The following is an 18626-nucleotide window of genomic DNA, read 5'->3' as shown; positions in this document are numbered from 1 at the left end:
GAGGCTTGAGGTGAAGATAATAGTAAAGTGCACCTTCTTTCTTTGTATAGCACAATGTTGTGAGAGCGTCATCATTGGGCAAAGAGAGGGGGTTTTAAAGTCATGATAAGTCCTCTGTTGCCCACTTGACAGGAAGAAAATATCTTTCCCCAACTTAAATTTCGTATGTGTTAGTAAAACTATGAGATTTCTTACTGAAAACTTATTCTGAGCATGTTAGTTTGTTGATGTTAGACTGCTGTTGACTTTCTTTTCTTCAGGAGGCATGTGGTAGGAAACAGTTCTTACTGCATGTTTACCTTCTTTCACAGGGAAGAGCAGTGTTGGCCTCAAGTGTCTTTTAACCCCTAAATCTGTAGAATTAGAGACGTTTAAAAAGCTGCAGCTGCCCACAAAAAGAGCAGTAGTGCAAATGAAAATCAAGACTTTGAAGTATGTATGAGGAATTGTTCAGTATAGATTTGGGAGAAGAAGAGTCACAGCATCTTGAGGAAAGAAGTGAAGGTTTTTAATAGTGGCATTCCCAGAAGGTTAGGAATGAATGTTTGAAGCGTAACAACTCCTCTTTGACTAGAAAGCAGTTTTAACTGACTGTTGCTTCAGAAATGATGAATCTATCTTTGAGTTACAATTTGTTATGCTGAGAACTAACAATAGTTTTGGTGGATCCAAGGAGTGCGCTGTGAATGAAGTTTAAGAAAAAACAACTAGGCTAGTAGGCCTAAAAAAAAATCCTAGTCCCCAAAGTTTATCTCATTAAACCAATTTTATAGTCAAAACATGCAACCATGCTAAAGGGGAAAAAAAAATCAGGAGCTTGATATTAGAGCATTTTCTGAACACATTTTAATGGAAAAGGGAAACCAGGCTAGAATTTCAACCTGACTTTATTTTTTTTTTTAAGTCCAGACTCTGGCCATCTTTTAACTTTCCAGTTTTGTTTTTACTTTTAAAAAATCTTCTGCTTTCTCTAGTCTTAAAATTAATGTATAATTTGTAAGATGGACTGGATTTTGATTTCTACTATTCATTTTAATTTTAAACTTTATTTGTTTTTCCTATATTTTTTTAAGCCCCATCACTCAGCACACTGGAAGATTAGATTATCTTTTGTAATCAGTAGATGACTAGACAGACTTTAAAAATTAGATAAAGTAGCAAAGTGATAACTTGAGGTTAGTAAGAATCTAGGCCCTATGAATTAAATATGGAGCTATATAAACTTTAGCAACCAGAAAACAGTATCCTGAGAATGAATTTATTTTTTAAATAAGATAAGGAAAACAAAAGGCCAAAACCCACGTGAGTTTTAGGAAGAGGAATCTAGCACTTTGAGCAGTGATATGCTCTCAGTGTGTACTTTGGTCTCTAACAAGATGATAATTTCCTTGAGAGAAGAAGCTTCAGAGGTAGTGATTGCTAATCCTTATAATGCAGTCTTGGAAAACTCTGAAAGAAGACAAAAGAATATCCTCCTGTTCCCATTGTAGCCAGTGTGTTTCAGGCAACCTTCAATTTCTGAATTGGAAAGGCAAAATGTTATGTACATTTATAGTGTGTCAAGATAAGTAAATCTAAGCTGAGAAAGATGAAAGGAATCACTTTCTGTACAGAAAGTGTGAATTGGAATAGAATTGCTAACACCTTTGTTGCAGGGCCCTGCTGACACGCCCCCAGGGCCCACTTTTGTCATTGTCTCTTCTGGGATTCAGCCTGCTTTCTTTCCTCTTCACAGTTGCCATCTCCTGCTTTTCCCACCTGAGTTCTTTGAGTCTGTAGCCAGCCTCTGAAGACAGTCTTCCAAGATTGCATCCCCTTTATTGCTGTTCTTCAGGACAAATACTCAACTTACTTTAGGGGCTTTTACTTCTTATCATCAAAAGAGAACTGGTAAATTGGGGAATATCAGATTCCTGATGTTGCACATTGATAAAAATTAAAGTGTAGGGTTAAATGTATCTAGTCTTTTTGTTTTCTGAGGAAATAACCATCAGGTCACTTAATCTGAAATTAGTTTTCCACATATCTTATATTGTTCTGTAAAGAAGTAAATGTCTCTTTTCTCAGGGTTAGGGCATGAAAAGCTGTTGCCAGACCCCTCATTTTTTACTGGTCCTTGGTGCCTGAGACTGTTCCCTCCAGTTAATCCAGCAATTCCCTTTATTCAGCTGAGATTCTGCAAATTCCTATAGTAAAAGATATAATATCAAAAAGAATGCAAAAAAACCTTTTAACCTTTATGTAATCAGTTGCTGTATTTTGTCAGTATTTCTTGGTTTCCTCAACCTTCTCTGTGTCCTGCTGTCTGAAACTTACAGCTTCTTCAACGATGGTTCTCTTAGGAAAAATTACTTTCTATCTATACTCACGTGATCCTGATTAGAAGCATTTATTTCATTATGTTATTGAAAAGCAATTTAGAATATATATCAAAAGTTTTTTTTTTTTTTAACTGCATAATATTTGATTCACCTGAGAGGTGATCTGATTTTTTTTCAGTATTGAAAATCAATTTTTGACCCATTCTAAGTTTATCATCATTTTTTTACTTCTCTTGCTACCTGTAGTAGGGCATTTTTGTGTCCCTTGGCTTGTTACTTAAACAACAGTTAGTAAATCATTGATTCAACTAGTATTATTGTCAGCACACATTTATAGATTTAGCAGACTTAGTTTTCCCATACACAAATAACATATGACAGATTTAAAAATAACATTGCAGCATTTATAATACTTTACTGTTTTTTTGTTTTGTTTTTTGACTATGCTGTGCAGCTTGTGGGACCTTAATTCCCTGACCAGGGATCAAACTCGAGCTCCCTAAAGTAGAAGTGTGGAGTCCTAATCACTGGGTTGCCAGGGAAGCCCCTATAATATTGTATTTTTAAACAATTCATATAGTTTTATTCTATCCCATGTATGTATATTTTTGACAAAAGTGGGAGACTATATATATATATATATGTATATATATATATAATGGTTTTGTAAACCATTTAAAATTTTATTTTTCACTTATTTTATTGTTACTGTCTTTTCAAGTCAGTATATACAGATCCTGCTCATCATTTTTAGTGAGTGTGTTATGTGTTGGTTGTACCCTAGTTTAACCAGTTCCTTATTGGTAGACTTTCAGATTGTCTGTGGGTTTTCATTTTATAAAAAATGTTGTACTAACATTTCAGTTATACATCATGTGTACTTGTGCTTACTTTCTTAGAATAAATTGTAGAATAGGTTTGCTGAATCAAATTATATACATTTTAAGGGTTTTTGATATCCATAGCTATTTTTTTTGAAATACCAGTTAGTTTGCTTTTCCTCCAGTAGTATTTGAAAATGGAGAATTTCCTGGCGGTCTAGTGGTTAGACACTTCCCTGCCCTGGCCCGGGTTCAGTCCCTGTTTGGGGAACGATGATTCTGCAAGCCGTGTGGGACAGCAAAAGAAAAAAAAAAAGTATTTCCAAGTGTAGGAATGTTGAATATATTCTTTTTTCTGCACCCTCTCCTATACTGTGTTCTGTTATTCTTACTTTGCTCATCTGACTGACAAAAATGTTATATATCATGTTTGCATGTTTTTATTAGTAAAGTTGAATATCTTTTCATATGTTTGTTGGCCATTTGTGTTTCTTTTGTAAATTTATGTCCTTTTTCCATTTTTCTATTAGAGTAGTACTCTATCTGCTTTTTAAAAAATTCATTTTATATTATTACTTTTGCTAAGCACATAATTATGTGCAAATGTCCTATACTGTTTTAAGCTATTCTATTTTAGGATAGCATTTCTCAAAATATGACTTATAGATCACTTGTAACAGTACCGAGATAATCATTAGAATGTATGTATATCATTCATTTTCCAGAGGTTTGGATTTCTTAGACTTATGGGGTTTCTATGAATCTGCTGCACATTAACTTTAGGGAACCTCTGATTTGAAAGAAATATAAGTTCCTTAATATTTTTACTATTCCTATTTTTCTTCTTGTCTCATTGCATTCTCCTGTTTTTTATTTATCTTAATAATCATAAACTAGTCTTAATGTATTAAGGTTTTATTCTACCCCAGCCTAACATAATAATTTTACAAAAATGTTTTGATATATGGAAATTTGAATGTCAAAGTACATAATGGAAAGCACTTTTGTAAGTCTGTGAGAAGCGTTGTTTGTAAATGAGGCAAAAGGAATAACTGAGAGAAAAACAAGTAAAATAGAGTATAAGGGGGTTTCTCATCTAATTTAAAAAACTCAATATTACTTTGTTTCTTCCTCAAGTTTTGTATGGTAATCTTTGAACCATAAATTTGGAACCCATACTGCTTGAAAAATAGTCTAAATGAAAATGTTGAAATTCTCATTGTTATATACATATTCAGTAGGGAGCAATGTTCCCTTTAATTTTTTTTCAAGTTGCAAGCAGATGAACATGCTGCATAACAGCAAACTACAAAAATGGAACTTATATGGATGTTTTGATACTGTAGCCAAATAAAGCTTTCAGGGCTTATTTGACACATTTAATGATATGCGTAATTGTTACCGTGCTGCATGGTAATTAAGCTTAAATATACATGACTGTGTTTAATATCACTTTTCCATAGCCAGACATCACATTACTGGGCCCAGTTTGAAGGAGGAAAAAAATATGGCAGGCCAAGAAGCTTTAACAAATATTTCTGATTTAGAGATTTCAGTATTAGAGAGATTAGACGTTTAGGGCAGAGGTTGCTCGTAACTTTGGTTATTTCTAAGGTTGTAGACTTTCCTTTTGCCTTCTTCTACTCAAGACCATATGCTTGGGGGAGAAATTGGGAAGTTCAGCCATGGCTTTACTTTATCCAAATAGTTTTTTCTGCCCAGTAATTAAAACTTGGGATGCAGGGGTCCCTGTCATTGGTAGTACACAAAGGACAGTTTCTCTGCTTTAGCCAAGCCAGTTCAAGTTACCAAGGTCTAAGCTGTCATGGGCCCTAACATCTATTTGAGGTGTCTTGTTAACCTGGGTCTCTGAGAATTTCTGAATCTGACTTTCTCATGTTTTCCCAACCGAGTTTGTGTAGTTCAAACAGAAATATTTGACATCTGTGAAACGAAAATAAAGTAAAAGCAGACTTAACACCATTACAAAACCAAATGGAAGTATGATAGTTTTAGAATATGCTTTTTTCCTACCACTCCTGCCTTCCACTCTACCTGCCCTTCCAGCCCCCAAAGAGACGCATATTTTTGTCCCTAGGCAAAAAGTGAAATTGGCATCCAACTCTCTGGGACCCCATGGACTGTAGCCTACCAGGCTCCTCTGTCCGTGGAATTTTCCAGGCAAGAATACTGGAGTGGGTTGCCATTTCCTCCTCCAGGGAATCTTCCTAACCTAAGGATTGAACCCATGTCTCCAGCATTGCAGGTAGATTCTTTTTTTTTTTTTTTTTTCATTTATTTTTATTAGTTGGAGGCTAATCACTTTACAGTACCACAGTGGGTCTTGTCATACATTGATATGAATCAGCCATGGATTTACATGTATACCCCATCCCGATCCCCCCTACCACCTCCCTCTCTACCCAATCCCTCTGGGTTTTCCCAGTGCACCAGGCTGGAGCACTTGTCTCATGCATCCAACCTGGGCTGGTGATCTGTTTCACTATAGATAATATACATGTTTCGATGCTGTTGTCTCAAAACATCCCACCCTCGCCTTCTCCCACAGAGTCCAAAAGTCTGTTCTGTACATCTGTGTCTCTTTTTCTGTTTTGCATAGAGGGTTATCATTACCATCTTTCTAAATTCCATATATATGTGTTAGTATGCTGTAATGTTCTTTATCTTTCTGGCTTACTTCACTCTGTATAATGGGCTCCAGTTTCATCCATCTCATTAGAACTGACTCAAATGAATTCTTTTTAATGGCTGAGTAATATTCCATGGTGTATATGTACCACAGCTTCCTTATCCATTCATCTGCTGATGGGCATCTAGGTTGCTTCCATGTCCTGGCTATTATAAACAGTGCTGCGATGAACATTGGGGTGCACGTGTCTCTTTCAGATCTGGTTTCCTCAGTGTGTATGCCCAGCAGTGGGATTGCTGGGTCATATGGCAGTTCTATGTCCAGTTTTTTAAGGAATCTCCACACTGTTCTCCATAGTGGCTGTACTAGTTTGCATTCCCACCAACAGTGTAAGAGGGTTCCCTTTTCTCCATACCCTCTCCAGCATTTATTGCTTGTAGACTTTTGGATAGCAGCCATCCTGACTGGCGTGTAATGGTACCACATTGTGGTTTTGATTTGCATTTCTCTGATGATGAGTGATGTTGAGCATCTTTTCATGTGTTTGTTAGCCATCTGTATGTCTTCTTTGGAGAAATGTCTGTTTAGTTCTTTGGCCCATTTTTTGATTGGGTCATTTATTTTTCTGGAATTGAGCTTCAGGAGTTGCTTGTATATTTTTGAGATTAGTCCTTTGTCTGTTGCTTCGTTTGCTATTATTTTCTCCCAATCTGAGGGCTGTCTTTTCACCTTAGTTATAGTTTCCTTTGTTGTGCAAAAGCTTTTGAGTTTTATTAGGTCCCATTTGTTTAGTTTTGCTTTTATTTCCAATATTCTGGGAGGTGGGTCATAGAGGATCCTGCGGTGATTTATGTTGGAGAGTGTTTTGCCTATGTTCTCCTCTAGGAGTTTTATAGTTTCTGGTCTTACATTTAGATCTTTAATCCATTTTGAGTTTATTTTTGTGTATGGTGTTAGAAAGTGTTCTAGTTTCATTCTTTTACAAGTGGTTGACCAGTTTTCCCAGCACCACTTGTTAAAGAGGTTGTCTTTTTTCCATTGTATATCCTTGCCTCCTTTGTCGAAGATAAGGTGTCCATAGGTTCGTGGATTTATCTCTTGGCTTTCTATTCTGTTCCATTGATCTATATTTCTTTCTTTGTGCCAGTACCATACTGTCTTGATGACTGTGGCTTTGTAGTAGAGTCTGAAGTCAGGCAGGTTGATTCCTCCAGTTCCATTCTTCTTTCTCAAGATTACTTTGGTTATTCGAGGTTTTTTTGTATTTCCATACAAATTGTGAAATTATTTGTTCTAGTTCTGTGAAAAATACCATTGGTAGCTTGATAGGGATTGCATTGAATCTATAGATTGCTTTGGGTAGAATAGCCATTTTGACAATATTGAGTCTTCCAATCCATGACCACGGTATATTTCTCCATCTGTTTGTGTCCTCTTTGATTTCTTTCATCAGTGTTTTATAGTTTTCTATGTTTAGGTCTTTTGTTTCTTTAGGTAGATATACTCCTAAGTGTTTTATTCTTTTTGTTGCAATGGTGAATGGTATTGTTTCCTTAATTTCTCTTTCTGTTTTCTCATTGTTAGTGTATAGGAATGCAAGGGATATCTGTGTGTTAATTTTATATCCTGCAACTTTACTATATTCGTTGATTAGGTCGAGTAATTTTCTGGTAGAGTCTTTAGGGTTTTCTATGTAGAGGATCATGTCATCTGCAAATAGCGAGAGTTTCACTTCTTCTTTACCTATCTGGATTCCTTTTACTTCTTTTTCTGCTCTGATTACTGTGGCCAAAACTTCCAAAACTATGTTGAATAGTAGTGGTGAGAGTGGGCACCCTTGTCTTGTTCCTGATTTTAGGGGAAATGCTTGCAATTTTTCACCATTGAGGGTGATTCTTGCTGTGGGTTTGTCATATATAGCTTTTATTATGTTGAGGTATGTTCCTTCTGTTCCTGCTTTCTGGAGAGTTTTAATCATAAATGGGTGTTGAATTTTGTCAAAGGCTTTCTCTGCATCTATTGAGATAATCATATGGTTTTTATCTTCCAATTTGTTAATGTGGTGTATTACGTTGATTGATTTGCGGATATTAAAGAATCCTTGCATTCCTGGGATAAAGCCCACTTGGTCATGGTGTATGATTTTTTTAATATGTTGTTGGATTCTGTTTGCTAGAATTTTGTTAAGGATTTTTGCATCCATGTTCATCAGTGATATTGGCCTGTAGTTTTCTTTTTTTGTGGCATCTTTGTCTGGTTTTGGAATTAGGGTGATGGTGGCCTCATAGAATGAGTTTGGAAGTTTACCTTCTTCTGCAGTTTTCTGGAAGAGTTTGAGTAAGATAGGTGTTAGCTCTTCTCTAAATTTTTGATAGAATTCAGCTGTGAAGCCATCTGGTCCTGGGCTTTTATTTGCTGGAAGATTTCTGATTACAGTTTCGATTTCCTTGGTTGTGATGGGTCTGTTAAGATCTTCTATTTCTTCCTGGTTCAGTTTTGGAAAGTTATACTTTTCTAAGAATTTGTCCATTTCTTCCAAGTTGTCCATTTTATTGGCATAGAGCTGCTGGTAGTAGTCTCTTATGATCCTTTGGATTTCAGTGTTGTCTGTTGTGATCTCTCCATTTTCATTTCTTATTTTGTTAATTTGGTTCTTCTCCCTTTGTTTCTTAATGAGTCTTGCTAACGGTTTGTCAATTTTGTTTACTTTTTCAAAAAACCAGCTTTTAGCTGGTTTCTTTTGCATTTATTTCTGCCCTAATTTTTAAGATTTCCTTCCTTCTACTAACCCTGGGGTTCTTCATTTCTTCCTTCTCTAGTTGCTTTAGGTGTAGAGTTAGGTTATTTATTTGACTTTTTTCTTGTTTCTTGAGGTAAGCCTGTAATGCTATGAACCTTCCCCTTAGCGCTGCTTTTACAGTGTCCCATAGTTGTTGTGTTTTCATTTTCATTCATTTCTGTGCATATTTTGATTTCTTTTTTTATTTCTTCTATGATTTGTTGGTTATTCAGAAGCGTGTTATTTAGCCTCCATATGTTTGAATTTTTAACAATTTTTTTCCTGTAATTGAGATCTAGTTTTACTGCACTGTGGTCAGAAAAGGTGACTGGAATGATTTCAGTTTTTTTGAATTTACCAATACTAGATTTATGACCCAGGATGTGATCTATTCTGGAGAAGGTTCCATGTGCACTTGAGAAAAAGGTGAAGTTGATCGTTTTGGGGTGAAATGTCCTATAGATATCAGTTAGGTCTAGCTGGTCCATTGTGTCATTTAAAGTTTGTGTTTGCTTGTTAATTTTCTGTCTAGTTGATCTATCCATAGTTGTGAGTGGGGTATTAAAGTCTCCCACTATTATTGTGTTACTATTAATTTCCTCTTTCATACTCATTAGCATTTGCCGTACATATTGTGGTGCTCCTATGTTGGGTGCATATATATTTATAATTGTTATATCTTCTTCTTGGATTGATCCTTTGATCATTATGTAGTGTCCTTCTTTGTCTCTTTTCACAGCCTTTATTTGAAAGTCTATTTTATCTGATATGAGTATTGCAACTCCTGCTTTCTTTTGTTCTCTGTTTGCGTGAAATATTTTTTTCCAGCCCTTCACTTTTAGTCTGTATGTGTCTCTTGTTTTGAGATGGGTCTCTTGTAGACAGCATATATAGGGGTCTTGTTTTTGTATCCATTCAGCCAGTCTTTTTCTTTTGGTTGGGGCGTTCAACCCATTTACATTTAAGGTAATTATTGATAGGTGTGGACCCGTTGCCATTTACTTTGTTGTTTGGGTTCACGTTTATACAACCTTTCTGTGTTTCCTCTCTGGAGAAGATCCTTTAGCATTTGTTGAAGAGCTGGTTTGGTGGTGCTGAATTCTCTCAAGCTTTTGCTTGTCTGTAAAGCTTTTGAATTCTCCTTCATATCTGAATGAGATCCTTGCTGGGTACAGTAATCTAGGTTGTAAGTTATTCTCTTTCATTACTTTCAGTATGTCCTGCCATTCCCTTCTGGCCTGGAGGGTTTCTATTGATAGATCAGCTGTTATCCTTATGGGAATCCCTTTGTGTGTTATTTGTTGTTTCTCCCTTGCTGCTTTTAATATTTGTTCTTTGTGTTTGATCTTTGTTCATTTGATTAATATGTGTCTTGGGGTGTTTCGTCTTGGGTTTATCCTGTTTGGGACTCTCTGGGTTTCTTGGACTTGGGTGGCTATTTCCTTCCCCATTTTAGGGAAGTTTTTAGCTATTATCTCCTTGAGTATTTTCTCATGGCCTTTCTTTTTGTCTTCTTCTGGGACTCCTATGATTCGAATGTTGGGGCATTTCACATTGTCAGAGGTCCCTGAGGTTGTCCTCATTTCTTTTGATTCTTTTTTCTTTTTTCCTCTCTGCTTCATTTATTTCCACCATTTTATCTTCTACCTCACTTATCCTATCTTCTGTCTCCGTTATTCTACTCTTGGTTCCCTCCAGAGTGTTTTTGATCTCATTTATTGCATTATTCATTTTTAATTGACTCGTTTTTATTTCTTCTAGGTCTTTATTAAACATTTCTTGCATCTTTTCTATCTTTGTCTCCAGGCTATTTATCTATAACTCCATTTTGTTTTCAAGATTTTGGATCATTTTTATTATCATTATTCTAAATTCTTTTTCAGGTAGATTCCCTATCTCCTCCTCTTTTGTTTGACGTGGTGGGCATTTTTCATGTTCCTTTACCTGTTGGATATTTCTCTGCCTTTTCATCTTGTTTAGATTGCTGTGTCTGGAGTGGGTTTTCTGTATTCTGGAGGTCTGTGGTTCCTTTTTATTGTGGAAGTTTCACCCAGTGGGTGGGGTTAGACGATTGGCTTGTCAAGGTTTCCTGGTTAGGGAAGCTTGCATCGGTGTTCTGGTGTGTGGAACTGGATTTCTTCTCTCTGGAGAGCAATGGAGTGCCCAGTAATGAGTTTTGAGATGGGTCTATGTGTTATGTGTGACTTTGGGCAGCCTGTAAGTTGATGCTTAGGGCTTTGTTCCTGTGTTGCTGGAGAATTTGGGTGGTATGTCTTGCTCTGAAACTTACTGGCTCTTGGGTGGTGGTTGGTTTCAGTGTAGGTATGGAGGCTTTTGGATGGTTTCTTATTACTTAATGTTCCGTGTAGTCAGGAGTTTTCTGGTGTTCTCAGGTTTTGGGCTTAAGTCTCCTGCCTCTGGATTTCAGTTTCATTCTTCCAGTAGTCTCAAGACTTCTCCAACTATACAGTACTGATAATAAAACTTCTCCTTTCGAAGACAGTGGGCTGCTTTTCTGGGCGCCTGATGTCCTTAGCTAGCGATCAGAAGCTGTTTTGTGACGTTTGCTCTGTGTTGAATTGTTCTTTCAATAAATTTGTAGGGGAGAAAGTGGTCTCCCCGTCCTATTCCTCTGCCATCTTGGCTCCTCCCTCCTGCAGGCAGATTCTTTACCGTCTGAGCCACCAGGGAAGCCTCTAGGAAAGGCAGTGTCAAATCAGACTCTGAAACTTGATAGAAACTCTAACTGGAAATCTTTCATATCCTACACTGTAACTTTCTAGGGTTGACTCTTCTCTGCAGCCTGATTGTATGTAATGAAGCATTTGTTGGTCAAATGTTTTCTCTATGTATCTATCTATCTATCTGTCTGTTTATCTTCTCTATCTATGTATTAAATTTTTGTACTATTTAAAAGGATGAAGCATTGTTGGGAAAATGTCCTGATACTACTTTTAGAATCTTCTGTTTGCCAGTTCAGTATTGGTTGATAGAAGTTAAGTCTTTGTATCCGCTGTAATTCAGCAATAAAACTACCTAAATTTTGATGTTGCTTTACCTTTTATAGATTACATTATTTTATAATTCACTCATATACTGTCTTTGATAGGGAGGTGCAATTTTTAGAAAGGAAAATTCTGAGCTCAGAGAAGCTAAGTGATTCACATAGTGGGAAGAGGCTTGAATCCATATCTTTTGATTTTTTTATATTTTACACCTTTCACAGATACCATCTGCCAAATCATTTAATGATTAAAACGTATACAATAAAATTTAAATAACTTGTTATTAAGTGTGGCAGATATTTAAATAAAATTTAGGACAACAGCATGCAGGTTTTTCAAAATGGATCAATTATGTCTTGTGACAAATGAAAAATACCATTATGGGGGGAAATTAAACTGTATGTTATATAAACAACTGAGGGAGGAAATAGTGCCTTTAAATGCCATTTATGGATTCTCTGGTATATCTATAGCAAGAATAATAAGGTAGAAAAACTATAGTATTTTCTTATGAAATACCCATGTATGTTATCTATAAGGCAGTATTATATCTCTCATCAGAGTTTGTGGTTGTTGTTGTTGTTAGCCACACGCCCAGCATTTGGAATTTTAGTTCTCCACCAGGGAGTGCACCGGTGCCCCCGCGCTGGATGTGTGCAGTTTTAATCACTGGTCCACCAGAAAGTCCCAAAGGCAGTATTCTAAAATTTCTCTTTCTAGTAGCTGATTGTTAGTGTGTAAAAATGCAACTGATTTTTGTATACTGATTTTGTATCCGCTTTACCGAGCTAATCAAAGTTTTAATATCAAGCCTATAATATTTTAAGAGGAAATTGCTAATTTATCCCATTTTTAAAAAAAATTATTTTTCAGATATTTCAATCAAAGGAAGAAGTAGCTCTTCTCCTAAGATGGAATCTGTTGTTTGGGAATGTGGTTGATCAACTTGACACGTTGGCCAAATGGTGCCCGATGTAATAAAATGAAAAGAAGAGGCAAGATGATGTCATTCTCCCATATTGTGAAACCAAAACAAATGCCTTTTGTGAGACCAAGCTAACAAACCTCTGACAGTGCAAAGAGTATTTCTGTTTGAAGAACTTAACAGTAAGATAGAAGAAGTACTTTCAAGCTGAGACCTGCAGGTGTACAAAGATCTAAAATACATATTGAGTAGGCCTGATCATCTGAATCTCATTCAATCAAGGAAGCATGGCTATGAGTTGGATCGTCTTCTATCTGTGGCCCTTGACTATGTTTGTGGGCCATATAGGTGGGCACAGTTTGTTTTCTTGTGAGCCTATTACCTTGAGGATGTGCCAAGATTTGCCTTATAACACTACCTTCATGCCCAATCTCCTGAATCATTATGACCAACAGACGGCAGCTTTAGCAATGGAGGTAAGACTTCATCTATTATTTGGCATGTCGCAGAAAATTTTTCTTGTATTGCCCTTTTAATCAGTCTAATGAATGTGTCTGATAAACAACAGGAAAAACTAATATTTTATTTTTAACTGCATCTTATGCATTAAGAAGTTATGTATTTAGGTTCAGACTCTGGTAGATTGAAGATTTCATGTTTGGAGAATGCTACTCATCTTCGTTTTCAGATATTCTTTTATGAAGAAATTTGAAACATTGGAACTGGGGAAGTAATAGCCTTTCAGAAGTTTAAATTGTCCAAGTTATGGTTACATCTTTTCTGTTATTTGATAATAAGACTTTAAAGAGCAGACTATAATAATAGTAATCATAATTCATTTAGTAAATATTGAAGGTAACATGATTTTGAAAATGGGTTCTTTGGTTCAGCCTTTAGGCTGGTGGGTTTACAGTATTTACATTGTTTTAAATACTTAAGATGGTATTCCTGGTCTTACTATCTTCACATCAATTTAAGAACAGTAACTCCCAAGCATTGATAACAGTTTTGTTGTGTGAATTATCTGTTCTTGACCTCTCGGGACTTCATGAAAATCTGTTGCCTTACTTGAATTTTTCTTATGATAATTCTTTAGGCACTTTTTAATTATTTTACTTTAGAAGCTATGACAAATTTAATGGATATAGTTAATAATAGGTTTAAATAATTTTTTTAAAAATAATTTTGTATGTGTTTCAGTAATGGTTTTAGAATTGTGGACAAAGATATGTTTACCAGATAGGAATTAGGAGGCAGTAAACTGTGACAATAAGAGGTAAAAACTTTGGAGTTGTACAAACTGCAGCAGCAGCTACCACTTTCTAGCTGTATTACTTTGGGCAAGTTATTTGAACTTTCCTACCATTGTCACTTTGCTTGTAAAATAGAGTTAACACTTTGGAAGGTACAAAATGAAGCGTTTATAAAGTACTTGGCACAGTACTTTTGGAGTCAGTTCTCTTGAAGTGATAGTTTTTCCCATATTCTAATATTAATGTAGCTACATAGTACATAGAATTTAAAGTTGTTTTTTTTTTTTTTTTTAATTTTAGTCTTTAACCCTTTGTTACAGTGCTTTCAGCAAATTGAATACTACATGTTTTGGAATCTTCATTTTATAGTAAAATTCAAAGGTTTAGTACTTCCAAGTAAACTAATATAAATCTGCCTGGGAAATTTTGTAGACAGATTATTATTCATAGATTTTGAAATGTAGAGGGCAACTTGTATAGTCCAAATACTTGAAAATATTGTAGAGGTTGAATAAAATATTTCTGTTCTTCCACTGACTACACAAAGTCTTAACTGGTAAGGAGAGATTTGGTATAGACTGTTAGATTGGTTATATGGAAATGGGTATTGGTTTAATATAGGAATTTGGTTCCAGGCATGATAGCTCCTGTTTGGTATTAAAACTACCCAGTTCTCTCACCAAAAAAATGAAGTAGGAATATCTTTGGTTCTGGTATCATTTTAAGTCAGTATAACTCCTTTGGAAAGCAAATATAGAGTTGTAAGAAATAAGTCATAAAGATTTATGTACTGATTTGGGTTTAACTTTTGCCTCTTTCATGTAGTAGCTTTCAGACTTTGAAATTAAGTCACCTGACATCTCTGTGATCTGGAGAAGGAAATGGCAACCCATTCTAGTACTCTTGCCTGGAAAATCCCATGGATGGCTACGGTCCATGGGATCACAAAGAGTCGGACACAATTGAGCGACTTCACTTCACTTCAGCATCTTTGTGAAAATCATGTGTGAAAAGGCACCAATAACAAAAGCACCTTGAATGGCTATTAGGATTAAATGAGAGATTTAAGTAGCTAGCTCAATGCTTGATGAAGAATAGATGATCCACAAGTGTTAATTCTATTCCAAATTTCATTTCTAAGTGACCCTAGAGAGAAAGTACTAGAAAGACGATGTATTTGTTTCACATGAACTTGCATCTCTCATTGTGGGCTCCTGGGGCTTTCATAATGGTGGCATGGTGAGCTGTCTCTGTCCTCTCTTCAAACATGCCCATATAGGCTAGGTATTTTGTTGTCAGTGAGACTGCATCTTTTTGAATTTCACTCATTCTAGGGAGAGCACCTAGATGAGTAAGACAAAGCTCTGGTGACATGAAGTGATGTCAGGGATAGTTGACTTGGTTGTCATATCAGGATAGTGATGCCACTGACAGTCTCCTGACAGTCTGAGAGTGTAAAGTTTCTGTAATAGCAAAAGATATGGAAAGTCAGCAATCAACACAGCACACTTGCAAATAGAAGTAAGGATTCTTAGATCCTTACAAGAACTTGTCTGTTGATGACACCCTCCTGTCTCTGATCCAGGAACTTTGGATCAGCTTGCCAGCTTTTAGCGGAAGCAAATAATTGGAGCAGGTAACCCCAGCACATTCTTGAGTGTTCTTCGTGGGACTGGATGAGTTGAAAGACATTTCCTAGGCATAGCATCTTTCAGCAGACCCAGGCTTCAAGCCTGCCCTGGGTTCATTCCTGTACTGATGTTTGGTGAATCAAAATGAGTGCTTCGAATGAAATAATATATGGTATTGAGCTAAGGATGCCAGGAGAGAAATTGCAGAATTTGGGTTATTTCAAATTTGCTTATTATTGTTCACAATCAATAAGTTGGGTGTTCTTTCATTGTGTATAGAGAATTCTTCCTCAATACTTCCATTGAAGTTGGAACATGTTCAAATAAATGAATGGGGTGAATGTCCATTTATTAAATTGGAAAAAAGATCCTTGTTAGTTTAGTATGTTAGTATGTTTATTTCTCTTATTTTACAAAACGTGTGTTTATACACGAACACACACATTACATTTTTCTTGAGTTCTTAAGTTGATGTCTCTCTTTTCCCCGAGTATTGTGGCTTTTGATAGAAAAAAGATTGCTCATTCCTGAGTTTCCCACACCATTTTGAACTGTCTAAATTGCCAAGTAAATTTTTAGGAGCTGTCCAACATGAACAACAACTTGTCAGTAACTATTTTTACGAACCTACATGTTATCAGATATTTATGACTTTATTGGTAATGAATGAGATCTGAGCAGTTGTTTTTTTTTTCTTGTATTGAATAATTAAGCCCAGTTGAATAGGACGGGTACAGTTTACTGGAAGAAGCACTAAAACAGGAATAGAAGACTTGTATTCTGCCACTACCTAATCTTGTGACTCCCTTGTGTCAGTTTCTTCTAGGAAGTATTTTCCCTGTCCCTTTTCCAAAGTTTTTGTTAAGATCAAATGGTACAATTTACGTGTATTTTAAAGAACTTTAAAAAGTTAAAATGCTGTTCAAATGCAGAGCATCATTCTTTGCTGCCTGTCAATCTGTTTACCTCTAGTTAGATTGTGAAATAAGCAGTCTTTAATTTCTTTGGAAGGTTGATTGCTTTTTTTTTTTCTTCAAACTGAACCTGTATAGGATAATCAGAGGGAAATACTCCCGGGATGGTTCCTACTTGCCTCCATTTCCTGTTTTCTTTTGTAATTCTCCTTAAAGATTTTCTTATAGCATGAGAAACGGGCAGGTGCATAGATCCTAGTGGAAACAGAGATCCTCAAAGCCTGAACATTCTTGGTATCCTTTACGGCTCATTAAGAACAAAGCATGTTTGAAATAGTTTCCCAGTCATCCAAACTCAAATTTTAGCCTTTTCTCCCTGCAACTTTTTATTAAGGAAGAGTTCAGTTATGTGGACATATATGGAACACCATATACCCATCATCCAGCTGCAAAAATTATCAGCTGATACTAGTCTTGTTTCATTTATGACTGCATACCCAGCTGGGTTACATTGAAGCAAGTGCCACACACCATAATTTCATCCATAAATATTTCCATATATATCTCTATAGAGTAAGGACTCTCTCAAAATACGTAAACATATCACTTCCTCAGTATTTTCAAATATATGTTCAAATAAATGTTCAAATTACCCTTGTGCTATGCTTAGTCTCTCTGTCGTGTCCGACTCTTTGCAACCCCAGGGACTGTAGCCCACCAGGCTCTTCTGTCCATGGGATTCTCCAGGCAGGAACACTGGAGTAGATTGCTATGTGTTCCTCCAGGGGATCTTCCCAACCAAGGGATCAAACCCAGGTCTCCCGAATTGCAGTGAGATTGTTTACCATCTGAGCCATCAGGGAAGCCCAAATTATGCTTACAATTTCAGTTTTTTAATAGTTGGCTTTTCAAATCAGGGTTCATGCATTACATTCAATTGATATGTCTCTTAATTTATAGTTTCTCCTTACATTTCCCCTCTTCCTTTTTTCTTGTAATACACTTGCCTTACAGATTTTCTCAGACTCTGTTTTGCTGTTTGCATCCCTGTGGTGTTATTGACCATGTTCCTCTGTTTCTGTTTTGAAACAATACTTCCAAGGCACTATAATATCTGTCTGTTACTCTGTATAATTTTAGCAGCCATTGGTCATTCCCTCGGTCAAGAATTTTATTAGAGGTTTGTAAAATGGTGATTTCTGCCATGAAATTAAAAGATGCTTACTCCTTGGAAGGAAAGTTATGACCAACTTAGATAGCATATTAAAAAGCAGAGACATTATTTTGCCAACAAAGCTCTGTCTAGTCAAAGCTATGGTTTTTCCAGGGGTCATGTATGGATGTGAGTGAGAGTTGGACTGTGAAGAAAGCTGAGTGCCGAAAAATTGATGCTTTTGAACTGTGGTGTTGGAGAAGACTCTTGAGAGTCCCTTGGGCTGCAAGGAGATCCAATCAGTCCATCTTAAAGGAGATCAGTCCTGGGTGTTCATTGGAAGGACTGATGCTGAAGCTGAAACTCCAATACTTTGGCCACCTTATGCGAAGAGTTGACTTATTGGAAAAGACCCTGATGCTGGGAGGGATTGGGGGCAGGAGGAGAAGGGGACGACAGAGGATGAGATGGTTGGATGGCATCACTGACTCAATGGACATGAGTTTGAGTAAATTCCTGGAGTTGGTGATGGCCAGGGAGGCCTGGCATGCTGCGATTCATGGGGTCACAAAGAGTCAGACACGACTGAGCGACTGAACTGAACTGAAAATGGTGATATTCTGTTATTCTTCATTTCTCAGCTAGAATACTTTATAAACAGAAACTTCCTCATTTTGATTACTGGACTGTTGAGTTACTTTTATGTTCAGTTTATATAAAAAAGACAGTAAATACACAACTGTTCTCCTTTGTTAGTTTTTAGGATAATAAATTGATTCACAAGAATCTTTCAAAAGTGACTAATGAGATCTTTCTCCTTTTGAATATCGTTGTTCTCCTTTCAAGTATCATTATGAACTCATGGATTTTTACCATATTTTATGTGTTTCAGTCCATTGCAATTATTTTTTTGTTGTGGCTCAGTCGGTTCCTTCTTCGGTAGTGAGCACCTCTTCAACATACTCCTAAGTGGTTTTGATACTACCCTAGTGGTTTCTGATAGCTTCCTTGCTTTCTGGTATGATCCAACCTCATTTCATAAAATTCTGCCTCAGAACTTGAATTATCACTTTCTTTAGGGAGTGCTGTTTCCTTTTAGTTGGAAAGAATTTTCACGCATTTTCACAGACTGCTATCTGGGTGCTATGCTTATTGATACTAGGTTAGTAATTTA

The 18626-nt window shown here is 36.3% G+C and overlaps 1 protein-coding gene across 1 annotated transcript in view; it reads left to right on the top strand.

The window, feature by feature from the left end:
* FZD3 (frizzled class receptor 3) overlaps positions 1-18626 on the top strand; it is a 98747-nt gene that overhangs the window by 1834 nt on the left and 78287 nt on the right. Inside the window, exon 2 of the mRNA XM_065907826.1 lies at positions 12450-12977. Within this exon, the coding sequence (XP_065763898.1) occupies positions 12789-12977 (189 nt within the window). The 5' untranslated portion in view covers positions 12450-12788. The remainder of the gene's footprint in view (positions 1-12449; positions 12978-18626) is intronic.

Source organism: Muntiacus reevesi, chromosome 17 (genome assembly GCF_963930625.1).
Source record: "Muntiacus reevesi chromosome 17, mMunRee1.1, whole genome shotgun sequence".
NCBI lineage: Eukaryota > Metazoa > Chordata > Mammalia > Artiodactyla > Cervidae > Muntiacus > Muntiacus reevesi.
Note: the sequence above shows the minus strand (reverse complement) of the source record. Positions and strands in the feature narration are given on the sequence as shown.